This window comes from Lissotriton helveticus, chromosome 1_1 (assembly GCF_964261635.1).
Source record: "Lissotriton helveticus chromosome 1_1, aLisHel1.1, whole genome shotgun sequence".
NCBI lineage: Eukaryota > Metazoa > Chordata > Amphibia > Caudata > Salamandridae > Lissotriton > Lissotriton helveticus.
The window spans coordinates 1,288,866,243-1,288,878,910 of record NC_136057.1 but is presented as its reverse complement, the minus strand read 5'-3'; the positions used below and the strand labels follow the sequence as shown (position 1 = coordinate 1,288,878,910).

The window sequence follows — 12,668 nt, the reverse complement described above, 5'->3', positions numbered from 1 at the left end:
CATCGGCATATAGAGCCACCTTTCTCTCCCACCCTCTGTGACAAAAAGATTTGATGGTCGTCTCTCTCCTCAGTTGTTGTGCGAGGGGCTCAATGTAGAAATCAAACAGGGGGGAGAGCGGAAAACCCTGCAGTGTCCCTCTAGTTATAGAGAAGGGATCTGACAACTCCCCATTAATCAGTAGGCTTGCCACTGGGCTTCGATACAGCAGATCAACTGTACGGCGAAATCCCTCACCCACGCCGAATTTAGCCAAGGCCCCCGATAGGTATACCCAATTGACCCTATCGAAGGCCTTGGTCGCGTCCAGCGTGAGAACAGACAGAGGGAGGTTCTGTGTAACCGCTATGTCTATTGCCCCTATGAGCTCATAAGTCAGTTCATATAGCTGTCGCCCCTTTACAAATCCCTTTTGATCAGCATGTAGAACTGAGGGGGCTACCGTAGCCAACCTGGAGGCCAATACTGTGGTGAAGATCTTGTAGTCCACGTTTAAAATTGAGATTGGCCTATATGATTCACAAGCATCTTTAGGTTTCCCGGGTTTGAGGATGAGAGTAATTGATGCGTTGTCCCAAGATGACGGCGGAGATTGACCTTCAAGGAGGATTTGGTTCAACAACTTCGTAAGAAAGGGAACAATCTCAGCATCTAAAGTTCTATACATTTCTGCAGGTAAGCCATCCGGCCCTGCTGCTTTACCCTTCTTACTTCTATTTATGGCTGCCCTTACTTCTCCTTCAGTTATGGCGCTATCTAAAAATTGGGATTGTTCAATTGTTAATGTAGGTAAAACTATTTGTGATAACCAGTCTGTGACCTCGTCAGGACGAGTTGCAGTTTCGAAGTCCTCCTTTAGGTTGTGAGGTGCGTAAGCCTCCCAATAGGTTCAAGGTGCTTGGACCTCCTAGTGTGCTCTCTCTTTCCAAATTGTTGCATGTTCTTAAATGTTTACCCCCTCATTTATTAAACTCTTCAATGTGCCCTCCATGGAGAGCAGTGGGGTTGGTAGGTTCGGGTAGGGATCTCTTACCGGCAACAATTTTGCTTATAGCCTCCCTCATGGATGAGTGCATTTCTTTTTGAATTATTTTCTTAATAAGCTCCTCATTAGGGTTGGGAGCAGGGGCCTGGGTTTGTGAATCATCTGATTCAACGTCAGATATACTTGAAGATTAAACCACAAAGGGTCAAAAACCCTAAAATGAGATATTAAGGAAATTAATAAGCTAAATATATGCCCAAGCACTTTAAATGATTGATAAGAATGTGTAGACTGTCCTGGAATAAAGGCAATATCTCCTAATTATTGTAGTTCTAATAGGAGTTATAATTAACCCTCAAAATTAATTATAAAAAAGGGGTTAAATAAGGAAACCAAAAAAACTAAGGTGACTCAGCTGATCGCTTGTGTCCCAACCAACAAGAAGAGGTTGAAAAGACAGCCCGGGTTATCAGCTGGTTGAATATGCGTTGCTAGGTGTAGCAGCAAATCAATCCAGGAAAACAATGTATATTTTGAGTTTGAGTTTATTGATGAACTACTCCACCCAAGCGCGAAGCGTCCCTCCGATGGAAAGCCAAACGGTAACTGGAAAGCATCGTTGGAGCTTCCATCGAACGGACCCACCACGCGTGAGCGTACATTTAAAGCATAAGCAAAGAACAAGAGAAAATACACGCGCAACATGCACATGAACCATTCAAGGAAAGACATTGCGCGACCTCACGCGATGTACTCTAACAACTACACCACCTTCCACCTTACAATAAAATGAACCTAAAAAAATAAATGAACAATAATATAAATGCATATTTACTAACATCTAACAAAACTATCAAATTCTGTATAAATGTACATTTTCTAATAGCTTACAAAACCATCAAATCTTTTGGGCACTTTAATTGATCGACCACGGGAAGAACATGCAAAAACATTTTGGACATTTGAATGGGAAGAAGAAGAAGCCCAAGCTGCTAGAGCTGAACATGACTGAGAAGAAATGCTGTTGTCCTTGCATGATGAATCCAGCAATGACTCCCATCTAAATCCTCTTCCCCTCTCCTACATCTATTCTGCATTATTTTCACCTGACCAGAAGACACCTTAACTAATTGTCTTTTGTTCCACCAAACGTTTTTGTCAATGAAAACGGCACCCCTGCTATAACCTTCATTACTTGAGCTGGATCCAAAAAATTTGATTCACCTTTCCTGACTTTGAATGGCTTTTTAATCAATACCCAATCACCTACCATTATGTCAGTACAAAATAAATTGCATTTTTTTATCAAGGTTTACTTTTATTTGTCTTTGTTTCTCACTTACATTCTCTCGGACCATCTTCAAATTAACTTCTTTCTCTCCAGCAATACTTTGTAACCAGGATGGAAACAAAACAGAATAAGCTTCCCTGCCTCTTAACAAAGAAAAAGGGGAGACCCCAGTAGTACAGTGAGGTGCAGTGTTATAACTCCAAACCTTTTGTTTGACAAAATCTTGAACGTTTAGGTTGGAAGATAATGCTGTTTAAATTCCTTCTTTTATCACTTTATTTCCTCTCTCCACCAAACCATTCGATGAAGGAGAATATAAAGCGACCTTAAACTGTTTAATGTCTAGTTCGCTCAAAAACGTAAACATCTTCTTGGATACGAAATGAGTTCCATTATCAGTGACGATAACCTTGGGAGACTCTTCTAAATGAAAAATTCTACTAAAAAATGCAATTTTAGACTTTGTATCAGGAGCCTCCCCAAAATCATGATAACATCCATTTGGAATAATAATCAATCAATAAGATAACTTATTTCTTATCTTAGTCTAACACCGAATATGGACCAAAAAAATCTACACCAACTTTTTCCCAAGGTGTATGAGGAAATTCAGTGGGACGTAAAGGAACCTTCAAAGTTTGCCAGTGCTTATCCGATAGGACACTCTCAGGACAATCATTAATGTCTTTTCTCACTTGAGTATCTAAGGAAGGCCACCAGTTGTGCTGTTTTATTTTCATGATCGTTTTCGTAACCCCCAAATGACCCTGGTGTGCTTCGTTTATAATTAGAGAACGCAATCCAGCTGGGGGCACACATTTATCACCTCTACGAACAATACCGTTCTCAATTGACAGGTCTTCTGAAATCTAAGAAAATAACCGTAAATCCCCCACTAAGCACCTAGTCTCAGGCCAATTATTCGTGGAGTAATCAATAACTTTCTGAAGGACATCTTTCTCACAAGCTAAATTCCACTCCTTTTCTGATAAAACAGAATCCTACTCACAAACGGCATCCACCACTGCAACACATTCAATATCATCAGGTACAATATCCTCATCATCTCTCATCATAGACAACCTGGAGAGACAGTCGGCCCGAAAATTCTTTCCGCCTTGAATATGCGTTACTGTAAAATGAAACTCCTGTAGTTTAGACACGAGTCTCACTAGTCTGGCTGACAAACAAGAAGAGCAAATCTTATCAAAAATATAGATCAGAGCTTAATGATCAGTAACTAGTTCGAACTTCCGACCCCAAATGTACATTTAAAATTTTTGGACAGCCCATACGCATGCCAATGCTTCCCGTTCGATGGTACTATATTGTTGTTCAAACGACTTGAGGGATCTAGACGCGAAAGCCACAGTTGGTTCGTAACCACCTACCCTTTGAGTCAGGACTGCTCCAAGACCAGAGATACTAGCATCAAAAGTTATAATGGAAGTACAATCATCTCTGAAAACATGCAAGGCTTGAACAGAAACAATGTAAATGTGTAAATGTGTTGGACTTGTAAAGCGCACAGCTGCCCGTAAGCGTCCCGGCGCTGGAGACCGCTGGGGAACCCGTCCTGGCTTTCCCTGTGAGATGGTCCCTTCTGGGTATCTCCAAGGTGAAACCAGGCATCCCCGGCGTCTGTGGGGGGCCGTTGTAGAGATGAGGCAAGCTTAATGCCCAGAGTTGCCGAGTGTGATCCCTGGTTAGAGTAGGCACCGAGGTGAGAATTGTCTAGTCCGCTGACCCTGGTCCACGACCCTGCCGCGTCGGGAATTGAACCCTGGTCCCGGGCCGTTCTCTGCTTCCGGGTCTGCCGCCTCTAACCAGTGAGCCACACCACTCCACTCAATTTTTTAACTTGACAGAAAACATTTTCGAGATCAGAGGACCAACTGAAACTCTTACCCTCGCTTAATAGCATGCGCAAAGGTTCAACCACTTGAGCATATGAAGTGACAAACCTGGCATAATATTCAGCCAATCCTAAGAAAGACCGCAACAAAGCTTTATCCGTAGAAGGTTTTGCATCTTGTTTCGCACTAATGACCGAACATTTTGGCTTAATCCCTTGACTATAGACTGTGTGACCCAAATACTCCAACTCTTGAACTGCAAATTTGCATTTGTCCTCACACACTGTCATATTTTTAGACATCAAAATTGCCAATACTTGTTTCAAGATCAAGTTATGCTCCTCGAATGACTTTGCATAAATCAAAATATCATCCAAATAGGCCTGTACCCCCCTAACCTCCCGAAAAAGTGAATACATAATTTTCTGGAAAACACTTCCAGCCGATGCTAGGCCGAAAGGGAGATCTAAAAATTTGCACGCCCCAAACGGAGTAACAAAAGTAGTTAACTCTTGTGAAACATTAGCACGATGGACCTGATGATAAGCCGATCACAAGTCGATTAGAGAGAGCCATTTACCTCCCCCCAAATTTGCTAATAATTCATGAATCTTAGGGAGCGGGTGGCAGTCTACAATAATGTTTTTATTCAAAGCACGCAAGTCCGCACAAAGCCTAATCTCGCCAGACTTTTTGCATGCAACTACGATGGGTGCAACCCATTGCGAAGAATTAGTAGGTTCTGTAATACCCTGATCACATAAGTTCTCCAATATAGCTTTCAATTCATTCCTTACACTCAAAGGTACAGAGCGAACTTTGTGTGCAACGGGTTGAGCTCCAGGAACTAGCCTGATACGATGTTCAAAACCCAACCCTATAGTGTTGCAGAAAACTGGTTTGAAATCGGAAATAACTTCCTTTAATACCTTAGAATCTGAATCAGGCATGCTGCATTCAATATTACATACAGGAAGATCGCCAACCTTAATTGGATTTTCATCACCAGGAACTAAATAAAGGCCCATGCGAGCAAGATCTTTCCAGCCGATAATATTTTTCCCATTCTCTGCAACATACATTTTTGTTATAGTTTCTCTTCCAAGACATTGTACCAAACCAGGGAAATAGCCAATCATATTTATATCCTTTTCCCCCGAATGCCTTCGGGTTTACATCAGATTGAATGAGGTCAACTTTCCTGGTCCAAAGCTCATAAAAAGTAGTATCTCTAAGGATTGTAAAAGGAGAGCCAGAATCAGCCATCTCCTGTAAAGGAACGTTGTCAATAATGGAAGAACATAAAGGCCATTTTATGGAATCCTTATCATCAATACAATCAATTGTAACAACTATGTTGTTGAAAGAGCTGCTGCAGGAATCAACATCTGCTACAAGCGTGCGTATCGCTGGAGAAAATCGATGCGCACTGGCAGGTTATTTAAATGATGCACAATCCACTATGATTAAGCGTGCGTATCGCTGCTGAGAAAACGGAACGCACAGGCAGGAGATTAAAGTGGGCTTCAAGCGTGCGTATCGCTGGTAAAAAGTTATGCGCACTGACAGGATATTTAAATGATGCACAACTCGTTAAGATTAAGCATGCGTACCGCTGCTGTGAAAGCGGAACGCACAGGCAGGTAATTAAAATGAATTTCAAGCGTGCCTATCGCCGATGAGCAACGAGAAGCACTGTGAGTGGAAAACAGACAAAAGGGTGTGAATCGCTGACGAACGATGCACACAGGAAGCACAAAGCGTGAGCGTCGCTGCAGTTATACAAGACGCACGGTGACTATCTTGAAATCATGCGCGCTGTCATTATTAACCATACATACAGGCAGCAATGCATCCGCTAGAGACAGAGGCGGGACTTCTAAAATCATGAGTCACATGCAGGAAGAGACTAGATTAATGTTGGCCAATAGAAAATCGTCTCTTAATAGGACGTGATTGGCTTCCAATACGCACTCGAAATATAAGTGCTGGCCAATGGGAGCTTTAAAAGTCAATTTCCCACGTACCTTTTCTAGAGCAAACTCTTTACTTGTGGAATTCTAATCCAACCGGAGGACTCGTGAAGGAGCCCCTTGTTAGAGACGGATTTATGGATCTTCAACGTCGTTAAGGGTTGATGAAACCGGTGGGAAATGGTAAATCTTTCTGCGTGGGTGGAGTTTCCCCGATCGTCGCCAAATGTAGCAGCAAATCAATCCAGGAAAACTATGTATATTTTGAGTGTGAGTTTATTGATAAACAACTCCACCCAAGCGCAAAGCGTCCCTCTGATGGAAAGCCAAACGGTGACTGGAAAGCATCGTTGGAACTTCCATCGAACTGACCCACCTCACCTGAGCATACATTTAGAGCATAACCAAGAACAAGAGAAAACACATGCTCAACATGCACGTGAACCATTTAAGGAAAGACATTGCGCGACCTTCGTGCGATGTACTCTAACCACTACACTAGTGAACGTAGGCAACGCGGAAACAGAGTTGAAATTAGAGGCCTTGTCGGACTTCCTAGAGATGCTAGGGGGAAGCGTTGTGCGTCATGCAGTGCCTGCCAAGGGTCTCTCCTCTAGAACAGGAGAGTCCCCTTGGCAGTAAGGGCTGGGGCATGCGGAAACGCTGTACGGGCTGGAAGAAGACGGAGAAAAAAACTGAGGGTTCCCCAAAGTATTGCTAATTTTGTGCTGCCCACACTCCGAGTGCGAGGGAGGGCCACGCCGGTGCTGTGTGTAGAGAACTCTTGCGGTCGAAAGGAAATCGGAAGGCCGAATAAAAGAAAAAAATCAGGCAAGGAGTAGTGGTCATTTCTTTAAAAAGCCCACATAAGTGCCCGTCGATGCGCCAAAAACGCCGAGGTACGTTTTCAAAAGTGTATAAATTCTTAAAAAATAGAAACAATTAAAGGACAGAATATAATGGTAGTTTTATGTAAGGTTCACAGCATACCATAGAAAATATAAGTACCAAACAAGAAGTGTATAGAGAGTAATAAAAGTAGAACTTATCTGCTTGAAGCCGCATTTAAAAGAGGCAGATCTTTCTAGCCTTGTTACCCATGTTACTTTTGAGTATTCTAGAGCTTTGCTTTGTGATGTATTAACTTTAAAATGGCTGCTTGAAGTTGCATTAAAGGAACAATGCATAATTGTAGCCTCCGGACTTGTAATGAAATCCCCTCGGTCCGAAGCCTGTGTTCGCAGCTTTTGCTATTAATGTTCTACATTTAACATCTGCGCGCACGGCCACAGTTGTTAGCTGTTGAACATTCACAACAAGAGCTGTGGAAGAGGGCTGCAGTCAGCCCTGGTTCTCCCCGGCTTGGCTGAACTGGTTTTGGTAGTTCAGCCAAGCCAGGTAGACACAGGAGGTGAGCAGCATTAACTCTTCCCTCCTTCTGAAGCCCTAGTGACACTGAGTGACAACAGGAGGGAAGGGTGAAGCTGTATGTGTTCTCCTGCATGGCCTCTGCCTTTCGCTTTCCTCTGCCTAATTGATATATTTAAAAAAAACGGGGAAAAGAAAGACAGAGGCTGTGTATTAGTACATTGAAATTTTGAGAGCAGTGGGCCTACACCAGTTCATATAGGCCACTGCTGTTCCAGTTCATATAGGCCACTGCTGTTCCATTGTTTTCAGTAAAGCTCTCAACATTACAATGTTCTAATACTAATTAAACAATTTGCAGACTGATTGCACCTGTAATAATGAGGGTGCTGAAAGGTAGGAAATGGGACCAATTGTAGGCCTCCCATTGGATGAAATTCGTGTTTAATGGAATCGGGGACGTCTTTAGGCATGGGTGACTGTACAAAGTTTTGGGAAACTATCATTATCATGATGAAACCCATGTGTCACAGGGCTGTGTGAAATATCTAGATATTTCATAATAACTTGTTAAATGTTTGATATTTTATGGATCCCTATGTGATTTTCTTTTACTCACTTATGAACATGTAAGATAAAACCTGTTGACTTATAACAAACAAGTAGTTCCAATAGTGTTAAATTAGAATGGGCTGCTATGATTGTTAATGGCTGTGGGCTACCTTCTTAGGGTGATGTCCTATTGGCCCTGCTCCAGCAGTGAGCTGGCGAAATGAGAAATACATGGCTTATAGCACAATATTCTGGCACAGAGCATGACTTAAGGAGGACTAAAAAGGATGCACCCTCCTTGAGACACATTGACTACTAGGGGATGAAAGGGGACGTGATAGCGGATAGAACACACAGGTGAATTATGATTCTGGGTCCCATGCGCCAAATTGGAGGTAAGTGACTGGTCATAACAGTGGTAACCTGACATGCCAGTGCTCTGCGCTTCCCAGTTATAGGTAAATAACTTTATTGACTCAAACTACAGTTTTGGAGTTCGCTCGTAATAAATGTTTGAGAGCAAAACCCATGTAATTGGCAGGAAATTTAGACATTGATCATCTTAACTGTTTTTTCTTTGTCATTCTTCCTCACAATAGTATTTTTTTCAACTGTAAACGTTTAGTCAGTTTACTTTTACATTTTCCTTACTCCGTTTTTGTGTTTCTTGACTAAGTTTCTTTGATGAATAGGAAAATAGAAACAATTCCTTGTGAAATTGTCAGTATTTCTTGTGTCATGCATCAGAAATGTATTTGACTTGCATAGAGCTACCCTTTTTATGCTTGTAATTTTTTTGTTTTTCAGGAAGGAAGACAATTGTTTGAACAGGAGCTGTATGTTAATTTCACTTACAATTGCCCTAGAGTGTATTTTCATACCTTTGCTGCTGATGTAAGTCTTGCTAATTATTTATGTAGTGAGTACAAATATTTATTATGTGCACCCAGAAGCATTAATGGACTTATAATTATCATCTGCTTGATTCACATGTGTATTTTAGTTGCTTTAAGAATTGACCCCTATAGTCTCTTGCTTCTTTAGCCAACAGGAGGATGAAGGTTGCCAAGTGGACTCTGACTGATTGAGGACACTTTAGAATTTCTTGAGGGAAACTACTTCTATGATTTCTTTCTCTGCAACCTATTTTAAGCATAAGTCGCTTTATTAATATCAGTAAACCAACCAGGATCCATCCTCCTTGAGGATCAAACCAAAGGTCCTAAATATGTGGTAACTAAACTTTCATTTTAGTTTTACACAAACGCTACTTTCACAGCACACACATTCTACCTCACCACTGCATCCTGTTCCTTCAGCCTTACCTTCTTGCTGCTCTGTTCTGACCGTCTCGGATGAATCTTTCAAAAAGTTTCAACTCTGAATCCTTATAGCTCACCAGTTAATCTTCCACAGTAGGACCCACTTTTCACCACATAGCGTAATGTGGCAACAAGGTAGCTCATTCAAATTCAGTTTAAGTTTTTGGATCCTTTGACCTCATCTAGGATCTGAACAGGAGTGCGGTCTTGGGTAGGTTTCTAGAATGAAAATTCCGCTCTGAGCCTACCTCTATAGAATACTCTTAGAACTTGGGTGCAGATTCTTCCAGTCTTCTTCTTAACTAATAGCTGCTCAATAATTACCACACACACAGACTCAAATGAACTCCAGCCTAAACAGTCAGTCAATCTGCAGCTTTGGACTGGTCTTAAAGTGTTACCCACATAAAGCATGCACAATATTCACTCAGACGATTTCATATCAAATGTGAACACCCAACACAAACATCAATAATTAGATCTGAAAACACACAGTCTAAAGCAAAAGGAAGGCATAAAGATGTTGCAGTCAATTTCTTCTGAAAAGCAGCTCCATGACACTAACCTGACAGAAGTAATTCAATTCAATAGAACTTTATTTGGCTTATAGAATAAACCGTAAACGCACACAAAAATTTATAAAAATGCATGAGAGCAAACTTATCATACGGTCAAATAAAATTGTATATACATAAATATGTAGAAGACTTATACTAAAACACAGTGCAAAAATTATTTTTAAAATGCAGTTAAAGGGTAGATAAAAATACATTTAATCAGGCTACATAGTGCTCCGTGACCGTATGGCTGCCCGGAGAAAGTCTTACAGTGGCACATGTCTTTTCATCCGCGAGTTGTTGAAGATAGAGATAGACCTCAATACAATGCCGGAGATTCCTGACCTTTAAAAGGGGGACAACATTTTTAGTATAAAATCTATAAAAATCACAAAAAAAAGGAAATGTAGTGTTGACTGTCTAGATACATTGTTGCAGGGGCAGACTCTAAGATCAAGATTGTGCTGGTATCCGAGTGGAAGTTAAACAAAAATTAAACAAAGATTCCTAGCAGATAAAGAATGGCGTTTTCATTCGGAGGTGGTGCAAGGTTGCTTTCAGCATTGGGTGAGCCTTGGTTAGATCTATTTGCCACCTCCGAGAACGTGCAATGTCAGCAGTTTTGTGGCTCTAGACCGGAGGTACATTTCGTCTCAAATGGAGCTCAGGCTTCCTGTACGCCTTTCCATCCATACCATTCCTGCCCAGAGTTCTCAAGAAGATCAGAAACAACCCGGCCCATGTCATCCTTGTGGCTCTGGACTGGGCTCTGAGAATTTGGTATTCTGAGCTGTTGAACGTGGCCATCGGTCCTCCGATCAGGCTGCCTCTTTGGAAGGATATTCTGTCTCCGCAGCAGGGGAGGGTCCTCCCCTTGAGACTGTAAACGCTCTGCTTTCATGTGTGGAGATTGAGCAACAGCAGTTGACAGCTTTTAACCTTCTACCTGAACTCTGCCCTGTTATCTTGGCAGCCCTCCATCAAACTGTATACGCCTGCCTTTGCTTCAGGTTTGTTGCATGGTGTGCAGAGAAACAGGTTGACCCTCTTTCTGCTACCCTTTCTCAGGCCGTTCTCTTTATCCTTGCTCAGTAGGGCTCTGCTCTAGGCACCCTAAAGAGCTATCTTTCTGCTATCTCAGCCTTTCTGCAGTTCTCTGATCAGCCATCGCTCTTCAAGTCCCTGTTCTACATAGGCTCTTGAAAGGTTTACAACACATTTCCACCTTCGCCTTACAGCATGCCCCAATGCGACCTTAATCAGGTCTTAATTTTCCTGATGTGTGCTCTTTTTGAGCCATTGCATAATTGTCCTCTCAGGTTCCTTACCATCAAGACGCCCTCCCTGGTGGCAATAAAATCTTTCTGGAGGGTTAGTGAGCTTCAGGCTTTGCCATCTAAGCCTCTGTACCTGAACATTTACTCAGACAAGTTAGTTCTTAGCACTAGAGCTTCCTGTCTGCTCACAGGTATTACTCCTTTTTTATGTAGGTCAGTACATCACACTTCATACTTTTTATGCTCCACCACATCCCTCCTAGGAAGAGGAGCAACTTCACCATCTGAACCCAAAAAGAGTGTTTCGTTCTACCTTGAATGTACAAAAGCGTTCCAGGAGGACGACCAACCCTCATGGGGTATGTCAGTGCAAAGAAGTGAAAAGCCATGCAAAAGTGGACCATCTCCAGATGGATCTTGCTTTGCATTAAAATCTACTATGAATTAGCCAAAAAGCTACACTCTGAGGGCGTGCATGCTCATTCCACCAGAGCTAAGGATGCGACCACCAGGTTAGCATGCCGAGTTCCGTCCTGGGCCTCTGCCAGGCAGCAGCGTGGGGGGCTCTGCACATATTTACCACGCACTACTGCCTGGACACTCAAGTCCGTGAGCATGGGTATTTTGCCCGTTTAGTCCTGCATGACTTCCTAGTGTGAATTATTTTTGCAGACCCACCTCTGGAGAGGTATTGCTTGGGTATCTATTCTAAGGTAAGGAATTTGCGGCTATAAGTCTCTATCAGATGTACAGGTTACTTATCATCGGTAACGCCTTAACTGGTAGAGACACTCTACTGGAGATTCCTTACTGACCTACCCATCCACCCCACTCTGCGAACTTATTTCGAGGCACAGGGCTTTTCACTTTCAGGGTTCTAGATTCCAAACTAGCGGTCAGTGTTCTTTGTGCCTCAGTGCACCTGTTGTGGAAAGTTGCAAAAAGAAACTGATGTCTGCTATATAGGCACCACACACGTCACTTCTGGGGTGGACAATGCCACACATAGCCGAATCACGCCGCCTACCGGCGCACAGGGCTACTGCTCATGAAAAGTTTCCTGATCCAGTCTGACACCTGGGGATAATGCGGATGTAAGAAATCAAACATTTTTTATTACAGTCTACAGCCATTATCTGGTCGTAAGTTTACACTCCCTCTTCCCAATCCTGTTACAAAAATTACAAGGAGTCATTCTCTTAAGTGTTGCCACATCCATACCTGAGTTCAGATCAACCAGAGCACCTCTACCTCTACCTTGTAAAACACCATATCCTCCTTGAGTACCATGTACTCCAACTTGTAAACCAACACCTTACATACCACCTTGATTTCCTGCAAACAGATTTTGAAAACCTTTCTGTGCATCTAGATGGAGTCTCTATCAGCTAAGGCATTGCCGAAGGTAAGTAACTCGTATATTAACAACTGCTATGCATTGGCCAAGAAGTAGCCCAAATAAGGGCTTCAAGCTCAATGTGCCAGGG

At 42.4% G+C, this 12,668-nt stretch overlaps 1 protein-coding gene across 1 annotated transcript in view; it reads left to right on the top strand.

The window, feature by feature from the left end:
* WASL (WASP like actin nucleation promoting factor) overlaps nucleotides 1-12,668 on the top strand; it is a 281,837-nt gene that overhangs the window by 150,455 nt on the left and 118,714 nt on the right. Inside the window, exon 3 of the mRNA XM_078680931.1 lies at nucleotides 8,833-8,919. Within this exon, the coding sequence (XP_078537057.1) occupies nucleotides 8,833-8,919 (87 nt within the window). The remainder of the gene's footprint in view (nucleotides 1-8,832; nucleotides 8,920-12,668) is intronic.